Below are 22,553 nucleotides of genomic sequence, written 5' to 3' on the forward strand. Positions count from 1 at the left end.
AGGTAGGTCATATTATTAGAAAGTTTAATTCATAAAGTAAAACACAACTTGATAATTTAAAATTAGTGCGTAAGTTTCATGAGGTTTTTAAACTATTTGTACGAGTCATGAGTAATTCAAGTTTATGTATATAACAACAGACACACATGTGAAATGAGGCCATTTACTTTTGATAAATCAATATAACACAAATCAGTTAGTTCTTTAGCTAATTAATTATAAACGTACAAAATTGAATGTAATCTGCGATGTAGAAATTAATTAATATAGCAAATTTATTTTACTCATTCATTAATTCATCAGAAACAATTTAGTTCCATAAAAAAAAAACAAGCCTAAGATAATTGGTTGATATGATCTGATCACAAAATTTATTACATGTACTTAGAAACTAATCAAAGAAATTGTGGTCATTAGGGGGCATCCATATTAATTACGTGAGCTATTTTTCGATCAGTTTAGACTCCTCCCCCCCCTCGGGTGAAATTTAATGAGATTTGTCTGAACCCCCCTCCCCTTACGTGAAATTGACGCTAAAAATACTTTAAATAAAAATTATTTTTATTATTCCGGAGAATAATAAACCATTCAAGTATACTATAGTTAATTTATTTAAATTAAATAAAATTCAAAGCAAAAACAACATAAAGTAAATGATTTTAATAGACATAAAATTTATTTTAGAGGGAAAAATAAACATTCAAAATGATTTTTTTTTTTAATGTCTTTAGCATTTTATATTTTTTGAAGTTGAGGTGAGATTTTTGATTATCCCCCTCTCGGTTTAGATGAGATTTGGTGAGATTTCATTGGACCCCCCCCCCCATTCTGAGCTTACGTAATTAATGGATGTCTCCTTACACGTAAAAAAGTAAACTGTAATAAATAATAGTCGATTCATAATAAATAATGATCAAATGTTAAAAATTACCATTTCAAACAGTAAAATCGTGATTTTAATAATCACTATGTAATATTTATCAAATGCTACAATATATTATTTACATGGAAGAAAATACTATTTCAAACAATAATATTCGCTATGTGAACGTCTAAAATGTTGAAGTATAATAATTAAGAAACTGTAATTTTTTAAGACAAGAGAGTCGTTATTTACTATAGTAACAGCTACTAATGACTTATTTTCGATATTAAATTATAAATTGTGGCTTTTACATTTTCTACATTAAGTTCTATAATATTTATTTTTTTGCCAGCGCGATGTCCGCTTTACTGTTTGAAACTATGAAAATTAACCGGAATCCGAGTGAATTTTACAGTTTAGTTTTTTCCGTGTGATCACTAACAACTGTACTCAAGATCAACTGATTCAACAATTTCTACATTATAAATTAACCATACATTTGAGTGCAGAGTTGATCTTGAATACAGTTCAATCAGTACTTTATTCATTAAGAAAAAAAATAAAAAAAAAACAATTTTAAAACTTTAACCCCCTCCCCTTAATAAGTCTTGCCAAAATATATATATTGATTAATTTACAGAGATTTTATGTTACAATTGGGAAAACGTATAGTGCTGTAGCTTAAATTAAGAGTAGAAAGATCGACTCCTAGACTCTTAAAAACAGCTGCTAAAATAAAAGTAGTATTCCTGCTCGTCACTTTTGATTTAACTGATTTTCAAAGTCCGATACAACATTTGATGTTTGACTTGATGTTGTTGCTGATATATTGGATAGTAATACTTCTGACTTTTGGGTAACAAATATCATGTTAACGGCAGGTTCATCTGCTTCCGAAAAAAACAAAAATTATGTATATGAAACTGATAGTTATAGCAGATTAAAAAAGTAACATAAATTGCAATAAGAACTTACCAGCCGAATCTAGAACCATATTTTCACTTTGATCTACTGGTTGTGTTGAAGTATTATTGTTACTAAATCTGAATCGATTTTTCGATCTTTGCCCGGCCAAAAACAACTTTTTTTCTTCATTAATGTAATCTTTCATTTAATTATTATTTAGTCTGTTTTAACTGCTGTGGTCGTATCGCCGACTTTAACTGTTAGGAGTGGCATGTTGAGGTCTTTTTGGGTTGTGAAAATCGTAACCTACCCGGCAAGGGTCGAATCTTAACCAAGCTGGTTTCTAAGACCAGCTTGGGGATTCGAACCCACGCCTGGCCGGTGAGTCAGTCCAAGTGTTCTATAGGCCATGCGCCTTAGACCACTCGGCTAACGTCACCGGTTATTTTTCATCAATGTATCTATCGACATTTAGTTGAGCAATATCAAATGTTTTTCAATTTTTGAGAAAAATCGGACTCTTTCTCTTTAACCTCTTCTAATAAATTTGAAAGCTTCTTTTGCGCATATACCTCACCATATGTTGGAATACCATCTTCGGTCCACTTCTCTTGAACTTTAATGATTTTTAAACTGACAGTGTGTTAGTGTTGAAATTTTAGATTTTTTTTTTATAGAGAAATACCGACATAATCTCTACCAAAGTAGGAAGCTTGCATCCACTAAAACTTTCAGTCGGATCACCAACAATACGACTTAAGTAATCAATGGTCCACTTACAATTAACCTCAAATCACATCTAAACTCAATATTATGTAATAGATGATAACTACATCCAAACTACTCCGGCTTTAAAATAACAATGCTATGTGTGTGTATGTGTATGTATGTATGTAAACCTCTTATAACTTTTGAACGACTTGACCGATTTCATCGCGGTTGGCGCCATTCGAAAGGGCTTGACCAAACTTAGATTTTGAATACAGTTTGGACCGATTCGAATCGGTAGATTTTGAGAAATCTCAAAAAAACTACAAAAAAAATGTTTTCAAATGTGGTTTTTTTGGAATAACTTTTAAACGGCTTTACCGATCGATTCCAAAAACTAATTAGCTCTTACCGTTAAAAAACCACGTCAATCGCCGCCAGCTCAGTCGAAATTAGTTGATTGGTTCGTGAGTGATCATTCACGAAATAAATTAAAAAAAAAAAAGTGTTTTTTTTAAATTACTTTGAAATTCCTCATTCGATCAATTTAAACTTAAAAATTATTCATAAGGCTTAAAAAATTGCATCGAATGCCGCCAATCGGGTGAAAATCGGTTCATTCATTCAATAGTTATTGCGGTTTGAAAATTCAAAATATAGTGTTTTATCAAACTTCTATCAGATTTTTGAGCTTGTAGAGCTCAAAATGACACGAAAATTATATTTTTAAGCTCGAAGAGCTCAAAAACGTAGTAAGTGAGTTTTTGACAGCTTAAGAATGGAATTAGCGGGAAGTTGCTGGGATGGCCTTTAGGGTCAACCGTTTTCCTAATTTTTTTATCTTGCTGATCCTGATCAGGGCTCCAATATAAATATAAAATATAAATAAAGCTATTAATTTAAGTTATTGCATTGTCATCTGTCCTTGATATGTCTAAAAATTTTCAAATGAATTGAACATCTTGAAGTTTGTGAAAATTACAGAGGAAAATTCCGCTACATATACAAACCTATAAAGGCAAGTTAAAAAAACATATATTTTTTAAAGAAAGTTATCAAAAATCTTTGTAAATTAAATTTTATACTTGTTATAATCGCTGTTATAATTTGAGTTGTACATGTGATAATTGATAAATAATAACTTTAAGAATACCGATTTACTTTGAATGAATTTATTGTTTTAAAATAAGCCTCACGTAAATAAAAATATAACAATGTCAAGCTAAGAGCGGATTGAAGTTTTAAAACCAACCTGCAGGGTCACCCATTTTCCATACATTTTTTTTTTATACCACGCTGACATTAATCATCTTAAAGAGCATGACTCGTATCAATGTGTATTACAAATAACACGCACTTACGTATGTCCAGTTGAAAGTATGACCGTGACAAACACTAGCCAGAGGTCATTATCCCATGCTCATAAACGCATCTTCACGATCGATATTATCGACTGGAACAATTAAATGTGGCTTTTGTTAACAATATAGGTGTACATATACACCGAGGTTGATTTAACGATTGTTTCTATGGTTACCGTTGGCTCAAGGGTTTCATTGGGGTCTGAAGCATTAAGGGATATAGATCGACGAAGTTGTCCGCCGTTAACACGCGGGTGAACACTCGTTCTTACACTTGCTACTTGCTACTTGATACTTGTTACTTTTTATATTTACTTTTAAACTAGACCGAGTACTCGACACTTGTTGTTGTATTTTAACAGTCTTCCACTCTCACAATTTTATTTGACAACAATATAGGTATTTATCCACGCCGCAGGACAGTGAAATAATTAATATTACTTGAATCAAACAAAAGAAACAGAGTTTATGAAAGCAAATAAATAAATCACAATTTTTGTTTCACTCTCCTGCGTAATATAAGATATTTTATCTCGAGCCCCTCTGTTATCATATTAAAGTTATAAAAAAAAAAAAATATACATTTATACGTAATATATAATATCCTGCGGGATATAAAAATGACGGGAAGAATATCTTTAGTTGAGCAAAAAAGACTGCAGTGGGCAAAAGAACGAGGTAAGTACAATATTTTTAGCATAAAAAAAATTTTTTTTCTTGTTTTTTCCAATTTTATTTTCCTCCTATGATTTTTGTTATATTTATATAGTAAAAATCGGAATTATAAGACTGATTAATTTTTTCTTTTAAATTACTTAATGATTCTATCACCTACAATTAATAACAAAAATTTTGATTTGATAATATTACAAAAAAATATCCATAATCGTTTTGAAGTAGGGTCCATCATATTTTTCGCAATAAAATATCGATAAATAAAAATTTTTTATTTTTAAATTAATTCACTTGTAGAATCTAATTTTTAATTAATATAAAAGTTCTCATTTTTCACAAAAATTTTATATGCTACGAAAATCGTTAGTAAAATTTGTCCACAAACATCGAGCAATTTCTAGTTCACTTTTTTCTATCCAACATAAAAAATGAACAATTCTTTTTTTAATTTTAAAAATCTCCATTTTTTATCTCTTAATTATTTCTAAAAAAAAATTTTTTTTTTTTTTTTTTAAAAATCGACTTTTAAAAAAAAAGTTTTTGTTTTAAATAATTATTGTTTTTCACAAATTAAAAAAAAAATATGTGACTGTTAAGAAAAACTTTTAACTATTATTTTTATGAGTTCAAATATCATGAACTCTACTTCCAAATAATTACCAAAAAAATAAAAATCAATCAAAATCATTAAAAACTATTTTATGTTATTTTTTTTTTTTTTTTAACAGAAGAAATGGCTAGATTAAATGAGCACTGGAATGCCTCAAAGCCATCGAATCCAATTTACTCAGCAATTCGGTATACTAATCATTTATTTGCATTATCAATTTTTGATAAATTTTAATAATTACTTTCTTACATGCAATTTTTTTTTATTTTTAATTTTCTCTATTGTAATTAGCTCGAGAATGTCGACCCGCGACTACCAGAGTACTAGTAGCAGTAGAAAGCCTCTCCGTGCTTGTGAGCATTACGGTAGTGCTGCAAGTTTGAAAAGTATCGACACTGCATCAACGAGCTTAAGAAGTTTGAACTTTCCTAATAGCGGTAGCATGATAAATATTGTTGATTGCACAGAACCGTCAGAGTCGATGCGAAGACGAAGTCCTAGCTTGCCGCCAATATATTCCAAAGAACGTCACCAACATCAACACACATATAAATCACAGGTGAGTCGATATATCAATGCAATTAATATAAAAATAAATTTAAGTTTTGACGTAAAGATGTATTTTGATCTAGAGACATTAAAAAAACAAATTACATTTTTGCCAAATATTTATTGGTATTTTAAGAATATACAAAAATATATAAAAACAAAACAATTCAAAAAGTTACAAAGTGGTACAGGGGGAGAGATCGTTTTTAGAAAAAAATAATTTTTTTTTAACATTTTCGAATTTTTAAAAAATAATAAAAATTAAATTAAATAAGCCGTGGCATATAAATAAATAAATAAAATAAATTAAGGGAGATACCCACTGTGAGGATCGAAAAAATTGGTGATTTTCGGGAATTTTTTTGACTAGGAATAATAAAGGAATTGGGGGATCGGGTTTTTTCGTTTTATAAAGTATACATTAAAGATTATTCTTTTAAATTTTTATCAAATAATGTCTTGTTATTACAAAATTATTAGCATTTTTGTGGAGCACCAAAAAAATTTTTTAACTCAAAAACGGATTATCTAAAACAAAAAAACGAAACAGCGTTGTAATCAGCATGCACGTGGTTATCGTTGCATGTAGAAAATTTTGAAAATTTGGATTTTAAAAAAAATGGCGACTAGTAAAAATTTTTTCGTTTTTTTTTCTCATTTTTTTGGATTCAAACAGCCCTAAAAAATCTTAAAAATCAAAATTTTCAACATCCCTTACGTGCAACAATAGCTACTAAATGGACGAATACGGAAAAAAAAAGTTGCGAATCGGTTAATATTTATACAAATTACAGTTCCCACCAGTTCCTGGTGAAAAGTAGTTTCGAGAAAAACGCGTTTTCGAAGTTCCGCGCGTGTAAAGTCACTTGACGCGCTGTAACAAAATGACTCGAAAAATATTCGGAATTTTCATATAAAACTTTACATCCATAATTTAGAATATATAAACTTTGATTTAAAAAAAAAAATATTTTTTTTTTAATTTCACAGTGGCTATCCCCCTTAAAATTTTTTATAATTCTGGCGAGGGCGATAATAAAATGTATAGAAAAGGCTCATACTAAATTTCATGTTAATCGGTTTAGTAGAACTCGAAATATCATAGCAATCGTCTTGAAAAAGTAACTTAAAGAAAAATGCGCTTCTTGATTCGCACATCACTAAAAATTTTAGAATTTCGTCCATTATTGAAATTCTAAAAAACCTTTAGGAGGGTACACTCTTGAATGCCTAAAATTTGAAAGTATGAAAAAAAATTTCCGATTTTTTTTTATTTCTAAACCAGAATAGCCTCTGAATAAATCGAAGATAATAACTGTGATGTTTATAATACTCTAACGAAAATCCACGACACAATTTTAACATAAATCGATATATGTTAACATGGGGTAGTTCAACGACCCTCGATACCCAGGGAAAATCCATTTCTTATACCCCACAGCTTGGATATAGAATCATTACTAAGAAACAGAGTTGAGATCCCGTATCACGCACACCCTCGTACCATTTCGTTCCATCACGGAATTTCATCTGACCCAAATGGAATTTCCTACACTTTCCAGTATATTCTATATAATAGTAATAAAAATTATTTTACGATACAATTTCGCGTTAACTATGCTGCAGAAATTTTTTAATTAAAACAGTTTGGTTTTTTTTTAGCAGTATTTAATTATTTCTTTTTTTTTCTTGTTATTTTTTTAGTAACTTTTATTTTTTGGAATATCTAATACTTTTGACGAATATTAATATTCATTTTAGTCACGCAATGTTGTAATATACAAATAATTTTTCGTTTAAAGGAACTTCCTAATCTAGAAGTAGAAGGTTCTCGGCTTATAAATCAACCACGAACACAAAAACATTCAAACAACGAAGTAGAACGTGACATTTTAATTCGTAATTCGTACGAAGAACGTGAAGGCGAAACTTCTGGTTATGCCAGTGACTCCATTGAACCGACTGTTATTCAAACTGCCGAGGTGAAAAGTATGTTTTTATAATGATTTTATATTTTATTATTGAATCAATCTTATGTTATTTGATGAATTTTTTGGCTTTCTTGGAAAATTTCAAATTTTACTTGGAAAAATTATTTATGAATAATATGATAAGGATTGTTTGTGTAAGCTCCAGCTAACAAATTTGAATCAATTAGGTAAAGAACTAAAGAGTAAGGTAGTTGTTGAGTACAGAAAAAGAAAAATTTATAACTTTTAAGAAAAGAAAAAATTTATCTTCTTTACTCTTTTTTTTATAAGAAAAAAAAATTTTTTTTTTATCTAAAGAAACTTATGCAATTCGAAAAATTTTTTTTGTCCCAAGAAAATTTAGTCCTTGAGCTAATTGAATTGTGACTTTAATTTCAACTCAAACTAAGTTGAATTTTTTCTCAAGTTTTTTTCAATAAAGAATTTTTTTTCTGCATAGGTTGCCTACTGAAATCTTGTAAGATTAAAAATAAAAACTTTCAAATTTGCAAAATAAAAAAATAATGACACCACTTTTTAGACTACCAAAATTTGAAAAAAAGTGAATACTGTTGAATAAAATAGGAAATAATTAATTTCAGGATTACTTCCAATAAAAAAATCACAAGGGGATATTGAAATGTCAGAAAGACTTTGGCAAAATTCTTATTATGATTCGCCAGATCCTTCACTGCCACCATCACGAAAATTCGCCAGCTCTCGTTTAGGTGAGCTAAATAGACCCCGATGGGGAAGTATTTGGAATCAAGATAATACACGAAATGACTTGCCGCCGCCCTCATGGTTAGAGCGAGGGCTATCTCGTCTAGATCACTCTAGCCAGGTACGTTCTTTGTCATTATTAAGATAATTAAATCGTCTTTAATCTTTTTTACACTAAAATCTCAATCTTGAACAAAAAAAATAATAAATCATAATTTTATAATTTACAGGTCTTAGTAATTAATCACGACAACGTTAGTAGTCCTGATAGCTCAACTGGTTCTACGGACTCAAAGACTTATCTACGAGGTCATAATATTCCAGTAGATGCGCAAATACTCCAAGAACGTGAAGTACGACGGCAAAAAGCCCTTGAGCTTCAGAGTGCAATAAAGCAGCAGTTGGAAGAAAAAGATAAACGCAGGAAGGAAGAGAAAGAGAGAAAACTCAGAGAAGAGTTAGAGGAAGAAGAAAGAATCAAAAGGGAAAGAGATAAGGAAAAATCGAGGTAATGATGATAATTAAAATTAAGATGGGTATAACTTATGTCAGTGTATTATGTAAGCCTTTTTTATTTTTTTTCTTCACGTAGATATGAAGAAGAACAGAAAAAGCTCAAAGAAAAAGAAGACGCTAAGTTGAAAAAAGAACAGGCCATGAAGGAGATCCTCGAAACGGCGGAACGACTAGCTAAAGAGGAAAAGCGACAGCGTCGTCAACGTGACGATTGTAAAGTCGTTGATAAAATCAAAAACCCTGATGTAATTACTGATTGGAGAACTGATCTAAGCAACAAATCTTTCTCCATCAATGAATTTTCTGAGGATAATCACAATCTATACGGACAGACTAAGACTGATATCAATGTTTCTTCTGAATTTGATGATTTGCAAATAATTAATGTTAATAATAATAGCGATGATTACAGCAATGTTAATGATATAAATCATGATAATAATAGTAATAATATCTATAATAATAATTATAATAATGAATTTTATTCAACCGATACTACGGAATCTTGTAATAAAAAACAAGAGGATGAATTTTTTAATGAAGAAGTACGTGAAAATGTGATGAGATTAAATAAAGATGTAGCGATTGTTTTAACGGGAAGACTCGAAGATACTGACTTTCTAAGTAGAAACAATGTTAAATTATTGAACTTAATTGTTAATTCAAGCACACAATGTGATAATAATTCAATGGCTGTAAATAATAATAATAATAGTAATATTAATAATAATAACAATAACAATTTCAATAATTTATTGAAAAGCTTAACTAATTTGTCATCAGGAAAAAATACATGTGCAGCATCTTGTTCGCCAAGAATTATTGAAAATCGTTTGTTAACTCCAAGTAAATACAGAGTGACATACGGAAGAGATTTTGGTACGCAAACAGACGCTGAAAATGATAGCAGTGATTTAGGAAGTAAAGATGCTTGCAGAGGATCCAAAGAAAGTATCATAAGACGGGATACTGATAAAAATATGTCGCGATCTAAGTCACAACCACGACAAAGTATTGAGTCACGACCACGCTGGAATGCCAATAGGTAAAAATTTTGATTAATAATATTTTATAAGGTTTTTAAATTAAATCTAGTAGTTAGGAATGGAAATTATGAGTTTCAAAGTGATTAAAGCTTTGTCCAGGCCTGGGACGCGATACAGAACGCAGAGCGAGAAGGATCCCCATTATCAGAGACGTATGAGATTGAGGAGACGACGAGTGGATTCGAGTGATGAGAGATCAAGGTTTTTATTTTGACTTATTAATTTAGAAGAACTAACAATAGCTTTTTGCACTTTTTGCACTTTATGCTTATGAATATTGATCTTTGGTTAGATTTATATTTAAACAAAATTGAAATCTTAAAAATTTATTAACTTTTATTTTTTTCTTCTCCTTGTATACTTCATAATTTAATGAATAGGAATAGTTTAAAATTGCGACTGAATCCACTTTTGATCTTAAAAAATCGATAAATTTTCATAAACTTATAAAATATATCTATTACTGCTTAAAATTTTCGTGATCAATATGATTAAAAAAGTCAAATTTTAAAATTAAAAAAAGTTTCGTTTTTGACTAAAAAAATTTTTATTTTCAAAATATTCTATTTTTGATAATGATAACCATTAATCAATTAATTAATAAAAATAATTGATTTCTTGAAGAACTTTAATTATGTTGATTTTTTAATTATCGTCACTAACTAAAATTAAATGGAGTCGTAATTTTAAATAATTACCAAAACTTTTTTTATAATAATAAAATTTGGTTTTAATCCTCGAAGTTATAAATTTTAAAATAACAAAAATGGAAAAAGTTTTAAAAATATGAAAACTTGAACAATTTGTAAAAAATAATATATCTATTGTTGTCAAACAATTTTTCTCTAATTTTGACATTTGAATAATAAAATGATTAATCTAAATTAATTATGGACAATGTAAATCAATGATGTAATCAAATTAATCTCGATACAATTTGTACCAATGTGACTTAGTATATCTATTTCGATGTGAGTAATAATTTATCTTCGTAATGAACGTGATCGATTTCCATCTTACTCCATTACTGGTTAATTAATTACTGGTTTTTTTGTAATCCGCCAAAAATTACAGTAATATTTTGATCAAATTTCTTAACTGGATATCTCATAATTTCTTCTCATTGATGATAATAGTTACTTACAGAATATTTATTGTAGGTCACCGTCACCTGACCGCAGGAAAATGAGCACCATCAAGTCGAAAATTCGTAATGCAATCCAACGAAAATCCAAAGCAGATAATTATGATGCTGACTTGTCAATGGATAGTTTGAATTCAGCTGTACCATTACGCGTTAATGAACACGGACGTATTATTGTACAAATAAACAAGTCTACTAATAATTCACGTGTCAAAGATGATTTCAAAACTGATGATGAAGATAAAAGAGTAGATTCAAATACTAAAAATAAATTAAACTTGTGGTGTGAACATGAAATTCTTTCAGAGTTGGCTTCTTTAAAAAATGTAAGTAGTATTCACAATATATTATTAAACAATATAGAAATCAATATTATGAGTATTAATGTTTTGGAAATATTTGTAGGGTTTATTGGCGAAACAACGTGAGTGGGAATCAGAAAGATGTCTACTGTCACCGAACACGGAATTTTTTTAGTTGTATCAATAAAAATTACTTGCATATTATTTAAGAAATAATTTATTTTTATTTAAATTGTATCAATATGCTTTTAGAAGAAAAAAAATTAATAAGTTAATAAAAAAAAAAAATAAAAGGGGGTTCGAGATAATGATTGAAAAGTTGTGAAAAAAAATGAGACGCGTTTCTCACATTACAGAATACTTTGATATCTTAAATGGCTTTTCAACTGGATGATCTTCTGCGAGACGACAAAAGGGATGGAAATTTAATTCCGGATTTAAGCAAAGCAACGTGTAATTCACAAGAAGAATTTCGGCATCTTCGCGAGCGTTGTCCTGAGTATAAAATCAAACCCGAAAAGGTAAACAAAAACTTTTAAGGATTTAATTTAAGTTTATAAATTACTTGTTGGAGAATTAATGAAAGCGAAATGAAACTTAGGTAAAGCGCGAAGATATCAAAGTACGAGACAAAGATTTTTCATGGAGAACAACCAAAAAGGAATTAAAGTCGATGGAACGAGAATGGGGATATGGTGATCCAATTCCTCCTGATATGAGGAGCCTGAACCTTCATGAACTTCAAGGAGTTGCTATCGACTGGAGAATGTTGACACCATTGAGGCCAAAGTTGAGACAAGATGAAGAAATGTTTTCACGATTGGTGATCAAATATTTATACTTATAAATGATAATAAATTTTAATGATTTAAGTTAAACATTTTTCACGTTATTTTCAATTTTTTTTTTTGTATTGTTTTTAAGGTGGAAATGGGTAAAATGGAAATTAAAACGCTTTCAAAAGAACGACGTAGAATGTCAATAAGTCCTATAAGACGCACAAAAACTCGTGTTGGTATTATCGAAAGTAGTGTAAAAATTTGTGGTGAATGCGGAGAAGAATTTTGTTTTGGCGAATCTTGCGGAGATATTTTATATGATTCGTTTATACGAGTTACTGTTACAGCAGTACAAACTAAAGCTAAAGTATCCGAAGATACTGCGGCTATTATTGCGAATATGAGCAATGGTAAAGGTAAAAATAAAAAGAAAAAAAGTGTTAGAGGTAAACTCGCTGTACAAGTTAAGAGAACGACCAAATTAGCTGGAAGGAGAAAAATAAAAAAAAATAAAACGAGTGAAACGAAAGCAGGTACTAATTTGAAAAGCGAAGATAAAAATGATGTTAAAATTAAGAAATTTAAAAGAAAGTGTAGTAAATTTAACAAAAAAAGTGGATTGTCACCAAAATGAACTATTATATTATGTACATAATTAATAATATATATTATACAATACTGTAAATGTAAATATAAATATAAATAAATTATTGACTAAAATAAAAAATAATTTTCGATTTATTTTATAAACTTTTTTTTTATTTTCAATAAATTTTTACAAGAAGAAATCATACAATTATAATCAGCCATTAAACTAACTCATTTTACCAAGTCTTAATTATTAAAGAAAGAATATTGTCATATTTTATAATTTTTTTTTATATTTTTTCATTCATCACTATTGGTCATTTATGTACAAATTGCCTAGTTGAACTATATACGCATGATAATTAATGAGTGGGCAGGGCACACACAAAAATCGCCGCAATTAAATGCTGGAAAAATATAATAGTTTTTATTCCTTTTGCTCACTCTCTAATTATTCATTTTCATTTATTTCCTCGATAACGTTTTAGATTTCGTTAGTTTGAAAAAAAAAAAAAACCCCCGTAGGATTCAAATACAATTTTTATCTTCTTTGTTTCATCGGCATTTCGCATCTACATTAATCACACGTACTCCATCACATTCATTAATATCGTAGTCCACGAATATATATATATATATATATATATATATATATATATATATATATATATATATATATATATATATACACATATAAATATATGTATATGATACACAAATATATAATTCATATATATATATCATAATTATTATCGTATATACAAATTGTAATATTTATAGAATTACAACAATTTCTTATGTTATTACATCAATGATTTTTGTTGTATTTTGTATCATATTATAAATCAATTCTCTTGGAAATATTTTAAGTTATTTTGGCAATTCGGCCATGCAATTTGAATTTATATGGTATTTAACTATTTCATTATTGTTCCACTTCAGTAATTTATGCATTTTTTGTGCACTTTTTAAAATAATCAATCAACTGGTTTATAGTACAAACAAAGCGACACAATATAGGCCATTGAAATTTTTATAACAACTACTATAATTATTATTATTATATCTATTGGCAAAGTTACTGAATGATGATTTTTAATTATTGATCTCATAAAATCTGTTATCGATTGATAACATTAATATTTATCCCATTACACTAAAATTATTTACATTTTTTTTATTATTCAAAATATTTTTTCCTAAGAATATACAATATTAAATTTTAATAAAATTCATAGTGTCATTAAAAAACAAAAATGAATATTTTTATTATTGATCGTTGATTGAAATTGTTTCTTATAAAAATAGTCTAAATAAAAATTAAATTTTTGATCAAAAAATTAAATATACATTTTTATATGTTCATTAAATATATATTTCTCTTTTAGATTAGACATATTTTTTAAATTAATCTTTACTGATGCTCCAATACGCATCAATAGTATTTTGATAAAATAAAAATATTCATGTATACATTTTTTTTTATTTATCCTTTTTTCTTTTTATTTCTTTAACAGATAAGTATTTTTTTATGTTCAATTAATCAGAAAAAAGGAAAAAATAAATAAAAATAATTTATAATTTCTCGCCAACTATGTAGTTAATAATTTTCGATAAAAGACAAATTTTTCAAATGACTTGATGTCTGGTGTTGATAGAAAATTTTTAAACCCAAAATGTTCCTAAACGATAATCATCAAAAAAGAAAATATCACATTGATTAATCTTCATAATCTATTAGTTAATGTCTTTTTATATATCATTATTCTTTATCAACAGTTTTTAATTTTTTTACTATTATTAGATATTCTAGTCATTACCAAACGAGTATAGATTAATAACTTGAGTCAATTACGTCACCAGCCGAAACCTTACTAATAAACCCAAAAAAGATATTTTTTGTCTCCAATTACAAGAAAATAGTGGATCAAAAAAAAATTTTTTTTAGGCATTTGAAACACATGCGTTACAACTGATACAATTATATAAATCAATAATAGCAATAAAAATAACTTTTGATTACTTGAAAATAGTAAGCTGCAAGACAATTTGACGAGACTGTTTGTGGTTAAAAAAACTATAATTAGAACTAAGTGGGATTTCATAAAAGCAACTCTAAAGAAATCGTTGTATCTACACTAAAAATTATATTATTAATAAAATAAAATATTTCCCTAAAAAATGTAACGAGCTGCAATTAATTATAAATTATTAAGATAACCAAGATATTTCGCAATCACATATTAATTTTGAGCGTCCAATAACAATTATTAATTATAGTTTTTACTTTATCAGATTGTAAGTAACTCTATTTAATCGTAAAAAAATAAATGATCTTACTCTATAGAGTTGAACAAGTGATGTATCGAATATTAATTAAAATAGTAACTAAAAATTCATTCAGAAATTATTTTGGCTAACATTAAATTAAAAATTTAAATGAATGTATATTTTTTGTTAATATTGCATCAATAATCATTAACATAATGAAAATTTATTGACATTAGGTCATAAGGAATAGTGTAAAGTATTTTAAAAATTCTAAATGGTTGAATGTTCAACCCCATTTTTATCATGTGTATTCACAGAGGAAACTCACGCTTTGAATGACGATTTTATTTAATTATTTCACGCTTCGTGGAGCGGAAATGAAATAAATACCGCAGTAAAAACGGATTATCATGTATTGTTCATTGATGAAAATTTCAATTATCTTTACGTGCTTTCTTTTTACTTTTCTTTTGTGGCTTTGCTTCGGTCCACGTGTCTGTAGAAATAATTCAAACAATTAAATTAAGGAAGATTTCAACATACAAAAAAAATACCGATTTTAATGTATTATATTTATTTTTTTTTTGTTTCGAGTTACTATAAGTAAATGAAGATCTTACCTCCTAGTTCATCAAAAACAGCTCCACCCTTTTCAGAGACTTGTTCGACTTTATTAAATGTTTCCACTTGGTCAGTCTTTTTAGGAAAAGCATCTTCAACTTTCTTTTCAATTATTTTTTCAGATTTTATTTCAACTGAAGTTACATTTGATACTGAAGTATTTTCAGAATCATTAGATTTCTTGTTTTTCTTTGCTTTGGCACTCTTCTTATCTTCTTTTTCTTTTTCAATTACATTATTTTTTTCAGCCTGAAAAAAATATGACTTCAGTTATAAAAGAGATTACAAAATAATTTCAAATTAAATATTGGTATCAGCTGTAATAATATGCAAATTAATTAAAAAAAAAAAAAACTGTTTCAATATAAATATTTAATTAAAACTTTAAATTATTAATAAGTTTATGAAATAAGCTGAATAAATGTAATTGTTTTCTTAATTAATCAATCAAGAAAACTGATTATTAATTTCATTCTTATTGTTATCAGAAAATAATCACAGTTTATTTTTATAAAAATAAAATCGAGTACCTAGAACCACTTGTTTTTAATGAAAAATACTTGAAGTTATTGTATCAATTATTTGTGTATCTTTCTATCTATGCAAATGAAGTAGAAAATAAAATAATGCATGATTTACGTTTGAAGAAATGATAATATACAAATTTGAAGAAAGACTTTTAGATTAATTCTTATCACGTTTTGTTCTTTTATCTAACTTAGAACTTGGTTTTAAACATAAAAAAATACAACTACCTTTTTATCTTCAATAGATTCGACTTCTTCTTCTTGAACCTCGATAATATCATCTATTGGCTCCAAAACAACATCCTTCTGAACTTTTTCTTTCAATTCTTTATTTTCAGTTTCTTTAGCAACTTTGTCTTTAATTTCAACTTTTTCAGACTCAATATTCTTGTCATCAGTAACTAGTTCACTTTTTTTTGATTTCTTTATTTTCTTTGGAGACTCTTCTTCTTTCTTCTTCTTCTTATCTTTTCTCGAATAAGCTTGCTCCCAATCACCTTAAATAATTCCACCATTTTTATTATTAATAAAAAAAAAAACTTTTTATTATTATTAGAAAAAAAAAAAAAACCTACGTACCATCATCAAAATCGATTGGTTTCTCGAGAATCAAATTTTTCATATTTTTCTTATTTTTAACTTGTTCAACTTTATTTTCTTTTCCAGATTTGTTGGTCACTTGAGTTTTATCTTTTTTAGCAACAACAGATGTATTATCTTCATGTTTACGTTCTTTTAGCTTACCTTCAACCTCATCATTTTTAGCAACTGATTTTTTGGATGATTCAGTTTTAGCTGGTAATGATTTTTTAACTGGACTAGCTTTTTCATTGGCCTTTTCATTTGTAGAACGCTGAAAATTGAAAAATAAATTATCTACTTTCCAAAAAAAAAAAAAAAAAAAAATTAATTACAAATTATACAAATTTATTTGATTGAATGATTATAATGTATTAAAATAAATCAGATAATTGTACTACGACGTTATACTTATTTCCCTCTATGAAAATAACATGTGGGCATTAAAAATCAACATACTGAGCATTATATATAAAATACAAAATAAAGTTTAAGAAAGCGTCACGTTACGTCATAGTTTATTAACGCACACACATTGTAAAGCAACCCTTTTTTGAATTAGACATCCAGCTGATTATTGTCTGCATGTTACTTTCACATTCGTCTAATAATAAGAAACCATATGTTGTATATGCCACCATTAATTGATTATTACATATGAATTAATAACATATGTCAAGGTAAAATAAAAGAACTATACTAAAAATATTATCGAATAATAAACAAAAGAAAAAATTTTTCATCATTAATAATTGAGTAACAATGAGAAAAAAATACCTTTTCTTTTATTTTGTTTCTTTTTTTGTTGGCTTGTTTTCGATCCACATCTGAGACTGCTGATAATTGAGCGAATGGTGGCTGCTCCGCATTTTTAAAGCCAAATGCAAAAACGAGTACAGCAAAAATTAAAACGATACCTACAGGTATCGCATACTGAAAATAACTCAAAAGACTCACGTCCATATTTAATATTATTAATATTTATTTTATTTTTTTTCCGTACCCAAAGGCAGTGGGTTTCTGTTAGGTCTTATAACACGCGGTATTACAACCACGAATAATCTGTACAGGATAGAAACAACGATGATGACGGACGGCAAAAAAAGAACTAATACGTATTGGCGTATGCAAACACCGATTTTAAGTTTTTTTACTTATTTACTTTTTTTTTATTCAACACATAAGATATATAAGCACCACACAATCACAATTGTGACACGGTGGCTGACACTACAAAAAAACGCTAAACATTAAAGCCCTCTGATTGTCATTTTTTGAACTAGATGATGCCAGGCGGGCGCCGACCCCGGCTGACGCGGCTGATTTTGCGCAGTTACACTGACAACCGGCACGGAGAGTGTAAGATCGTAAGGACTAACGTAAAGAATGAAAAAAAAATATCAAAAAGTAACTCTGGTTTTAATGCACCAATGAGAATTTCAATTAAGTACAATGCAAAAGTCCGCGAAAAATTGAAATTCTTAACAGAGACTAAAATAAGAACACTAATCATGGACACAGCAAGAAATATAGCTACGATTCCAGTTTTTTCGTCCGATATACCAATTATTGATATGTCAACAAAATATACTGTTATTTAAATTAATGTCAGTCACAATGGACATGCGCTGTAAATCTGCTAAGCTAAAAACTGTAAATTAATCATTATACACAAAACGTCTGATTATTACCTACATAATTTGTAAACAAATTTATTTAAAAATCATGAAAACTTTTTATTTTTTATGTAACAAATTTCTATTAATTTATAGAAAATTGATGATGTAATTATATTCGATACAGAAGAGGTTATGACGACACATACCTTCCTGACAGGAAATTATATGCTTCGTGAAATCCTCCAGAGATTTCTAAAACCTGCGCTGTTAACGCCAGAAATTTTTTATTCGAACTTTCGCAACATCAAATTCAAAAATTGCGCGAATCAGCTTGATTTAAGCGAAATTGATGTTGGTTATAATTGCAACGAATATTTGAAAGAGTTACAAACTGGAGGAACTTCACAAGCAGACATCGAGTCTTTCCGTCAAAAATGCCTTCAGTTTTATGTTACCGCGGCAAAACAAATTAGGGATAGACTTCCGTTCGACGACGATTTTTTAAAAAATTTGACGGTTTTTGAAAAGATTCCCGCGTTATTTCATAAAAATCGCGAGATGACGGTCTCATGCGTGCTAAGCGTTTGTCGCCGATTACGCGTTACCGATGAAAGTGATATTCGCCGCGAATGGCAATCCTTGTACAACGAAATTGATCATCAGAAGAAAGAATGGAGCGAATTGTCATTTGACGAAATGTGAATGGCAATTTGTAACATTACCAATCCTGATGGCTGTTTTCGTTACGAAACTTGGCGTTTGTTACTGGGAATGGTGAGGATATTACCTCATTCTAATGCTGCGGTGGAAAGAGCATTCTCGTTTATCCCAGATATAAAGACAAAAAAGAGAAATAGCCTACATACGAGTACCCTTAATTCTATTTGCGTCGTGAAATCGGCTTTGAAGGCTAGGGGGGACACACCAGCGACCTTAAAGATCGGTAGGAAACATTTAGATAAATTTCGAGGGGATAATTTATATACTAAAACAGGAATCAAACCAAAAGAAAAGATTCGCGTGCAAGCTTTAAATGTAACATAGGATGTACGTGCTAGAAACAATCTTTTGACATGTGTAAAATTGTATATTAGCCAGATATTGAACCAGAGGATTCATTTGAGACAATTTATGGGGTACTAAATTATTATTGTATTCATTTATAAAAATAAAATGTATAAGATATTGATAGCTATAAATATTCGACGATATTTTCAGTAGATTTCGTAGAAATTTAACTATTACATTGGTCCTCATAACGGAATTTTTGAAAAATTTCTCTATATTCCGACATAACTCAACGAGCTGAGTCAGAAAATACATACCCGTATAAGAAAAAATCGTCTTAAAATTGTCGTTTGTTTAAGATCTTAAACGTGACAAAAACCAATACTATTTTAGGACTTTTTTAAGACGCCAAAAAAAAATTCTGAGAGCAGATTTTTGAAATTTGGTTCTGTATGCAATAAATGTCAATACATTCTATTCAATAAATTGGATACAATTTTTTTATAGACATAAGGATCTAAAAAATTTTTACAGGCCTATGAAAATAGATTTCGAAAAAAACATATCTCATTGTATATGTTTTTCTTACTTGAATATAGGTATTGTTCGGTTTTGACTGATCACAATCTTATGTAAATACATAATTATTTTGATATTTAAATGTTGAACAAAATTACTTAATACTGATAGTACTGATAAATATTGTAAAAAAACTTATAATGTATAATTTTTTAGTAGATAATTTATTTACAATAATTGTGTAAAAACTTTATTTACAAAAAATCTTAATTCTTAAACCAATTTAAGCACAAGAGATATTAAATCTCGGATAAATTGTAATAACTTTAATTAATCAAAAATAATACTTTCAGTTATTAAAAATTGGAAGCACTTCGGTGTGAACAAAAAATTGAAACCTCCTCATAAGACTCAGTGAAAATAACATTAAAAATTAATAAATAATATACATCTTTAATTCAGACTGCTTTAACTTTGCATCATTATTTTTTATATGAAGCACCGATGGTTTGATTGAAAAAAAAAAAAAAAAAAAAATAATACAATACAATTACTTTTTGTTGGTTGCATTTGAGAACTGTACTACCATGTATTTACTTTTAAGTTTATAACCGTTAGTTTCATTAAGTGCAAGTTGAGCTTGCTCAATATTTTGAAATGTAACAAAAGCTTGACCTTTCATGCGGCCGCCACGCATTAAATTAACATTGTACTCCGATTCTGAATTTTCTAAACTCGGTATAATGTATTTTCGATAAATATAATGCAAATCATCTTCATTTACTTCTTTCGCCAAGTTCTTAATGTATAATCGGCACGATGGTTTACCCGGATGATAATTTTTAAACTCTGAAAACAATCTTTGATCTGAAAAAAAATTAAAAAATAATTAATACCCCATAAAAATAAGCCAAAAAAAATTATTTCAATTATGCTTCTTAATTTACCATTTGCCGATATTCGATTACTGGCTAATTCTTCAGAAGTTATGAATTCTTTAGACTTTTCACCCTCTTTTGTTTTTTCATCATTTCCATCATCAGTTTTTATTACAGGATTTATTATGCCAAAACCACTCTCTGGTGGTTCATGAGATTGATCGTTTGTATCAGTATTTACAATTTTATCAATTACTAAACTATCGGTCTTTATAACAGTCTTCTTTTTTATTTCTTCTATTGGAATACGCTCAAATACATCTTCTGGCCGGATGACTTTTTGTTTTGTAGAAATAAGCTTCGGATGTACAGTAGGATTAACAAATTTAGGAATCTTTATTTTTCTTTTTCTTTCAGGTAATTTTCTCTTAACAGGAATAAATTCTTGCAATTTATTCGTTCCTTCGTTATCCGATTCCATTTCTGATTCTTCTTCGTCTTCATCAATATTGCCATCACCCATAACTTCCATTTTATCGTCTTCATCATCATTATTTTCCATTATAAAGTAATTATCAGTCGATAAAGAATCATCATTCTCGACATTGATGTTACCAAAGATATCTTTATATTTTTCCATATTATATACTTCTTTCAAGCTTGGAAATTCAGCTTCAAGTTCTTTGAAAGGTGGGGGTAAATTCATCTTATTCATTAAATGTAACACCTTGTGGAGAAAAAAAAAATAAATTAAAAAAAATTGTAAACCAATAAAAGTATTAAAACAATTATTTTACCTGAGTATAAAAAGCAGGTTCTCTCAAAAGCTGGATTGAAATTCTTAACAAAATATTTCTCGTAGGTAATGGGTATTTATAAGAAATATTTGGTGGTGGTGGTTGAGAAAAATTATAATTAGATGTCCAAGTATTTAATTTATCAATGAAGGCTTGGAAATTTTTAGTATTTGCATTATCATCTTTCTCACTCACATTCAATGGCTCTGATTTAAACAATACATCATCATCTGTGTTACTTATGAATGATTTTTTTGCAAATTCAACAGACAAAAACTGTCCTTTTATTTCCAACTGATGTAATTGTAAAAATGCCTTTGTAGCTAATTCTTTAGATGGAAATTTAACAAACGTCGTTGTATATGTATCTGATTTTCTAATTGTTTTTGTACATTCAGCACCAAATTTTTTAAACAACTCATTTCTCTTTTCATCGCTTAAGTACGGAGGTAAGTGTAATACTCGGAGTGTATCACAAGGCTATAACATTGAAAAAATTTTTTTAGCTCACATTGTGGTAGGTTAGGATCAAATCAATTATAATAACTATCATGGACTAATTAGCAAAAGAAAATTACCTTTTGTAACGACATGTTTTATTTTATTTTTTTCTCAAATAATAAATAACAATTAATGATTATAGACTTTTAATTATTGTCAATAAAAGTTATTTTTATACTTTCACAAAATGCGTAGAAAATAAACAAACACACATAACTGTTTAGTATATTATTTACATTGTAATTATATACAATGAAACTCGAAACTTCAATAACAACACCTTAATGCCATCTATGAGAAGAAAATAATTTTATCAATCCAATTGTTGATAATGACGTAATTTTTTAATTTCTTTAATATCAAAAATTATATATTGTTTTCACTTACAAATTCTCGAATGAAAAATATACGAAAAAATAAAATATTTTTCCTCTTAAAAATAATTAAAGTATGTAATAAAAATTTTTGTTGAATAACCTAAAAAATTTTTT

The 22,553-nt window shown here is 28.1% G+C and overlaps 4 protein-coding genes across 4 annotated transcripts; 2 read left to right on the forward strand and 2 right to left on the reverse strand.

Annotated features, from left to right (window-relative positions):
• Window positions 1–4,100: 4,100 nt before the first annotated feature.
• LOC141527146 (uncharacterized) lies at window positions 4,101–11,604 on the forward strand. Its single transcript, XM_074242464.1, has 10 exons — window positions 4,101–4,518; window positions 5,244–5,313; window positions 5,417–5,684; window positions 7,477–7,663; window positions 8,247–8,488; window positions 8,598–8,875; window positions 8,960–9,928; window positions 10,029–10,130; window positions 11,090–11,399; window positions 11,479–11,604. Exons 1-10 carry the CDS (start codon window positions 4,461–4,463, stop codon window positions 11,548–11,550), a joined length of 2,556 nt encoding a protein of 851 aa, XP_074098565.1. The 5' UTR covers window positions 4,101–4,460; the 3' UTR covers window positions 11,551–11,604.
• LOC141527148 (uncharacterized) lies at window positions 11,598–12,789 on the forward strand. The gene is made up of 3 exons (XM_074242465.1): window positions 11,598–11,896; window positions 11,977–12,198; window positions 12,300–12,789. The coding sequence occupies exons 1-3, from the start codon at window positions 11,750–11,752 to the stop codon at window positions 12,786–12,788; spliced, it is 858 nt and encodes a 285-aa protein (XP_074098566.1). The 5' UTR covers window positions 11,598–11,749; the 3' UTR covers window position 12,789.
• Window positions 12,790–12,884: 95 nt separating this feature from the next.
• LOC141527365 (uncharacterized) lies at window positions 12,885–18,384 on the reverse strand. The gene is made up of 5 exons (XM_074242792.1): window positions 17,518–18,384; window positions 16,741–17,014; window positions 16,390–16,658; window positions 15,634–15,883; window positions 12,885–15,509 (listed from the first exon to the last, which is right to left on the reverse strand). Exons 1-5 carry the CDS (start codon window positions 17,701–17,703, stop codon window positions 15,448–15,450), a joined length of 1,041 nt encoding a protein of 346 aa, XP_074098893.1. The 5' UTR covers window positions 17,704–18,384; the 3' UTR covers window positions 12,885–15,447.
• A 1,707-nt stretch (window positions 18,385–20,091) lies between these two features.
• On the reverse strand, window positions 20,092–22,298 carry LOC141527018 (RNA-binding region-containing protein 3). The gene is made up of 4 exons (XM_074242243.1): window positions 22,140–22,298; window positions 21,562–22,041; window positions 20,834–21,491; window positions 20,092–20,753 (listed from the first exon to the last, which is right to left on the reverse strand). The coding sequence occupies exons 1-4, from the start codon at window positions 22,152–22,154 to the stop codon at window positions 20,437–20,439; spliced, it is 1,470 nt and encodes a 489-aa protein (XP_074098344.1). The 5' UTR covers window positions 22,155–22,298; the 3' UTR covers window positions 20,092–20,436.
• Window positions 22,299–22,553: the final 255 nt, after the last annotated feature.

Source organism: Cotesia typhae, unplaced genomic scaffold, assembly GCF_013202065.1.
Source record: "Cotesia typhae breed Kobodo isofemale line unplaced genomic scaffold, CoteBio_Ctyphae contig_4, whole genome shotgun sequence".
NCBI classification, from domain to species: Eukaryota; Metazoa; Arthropoda; class Insecta; order Hymenoptera; family Braconidae; genus Cotesia; species Cotesia typhae.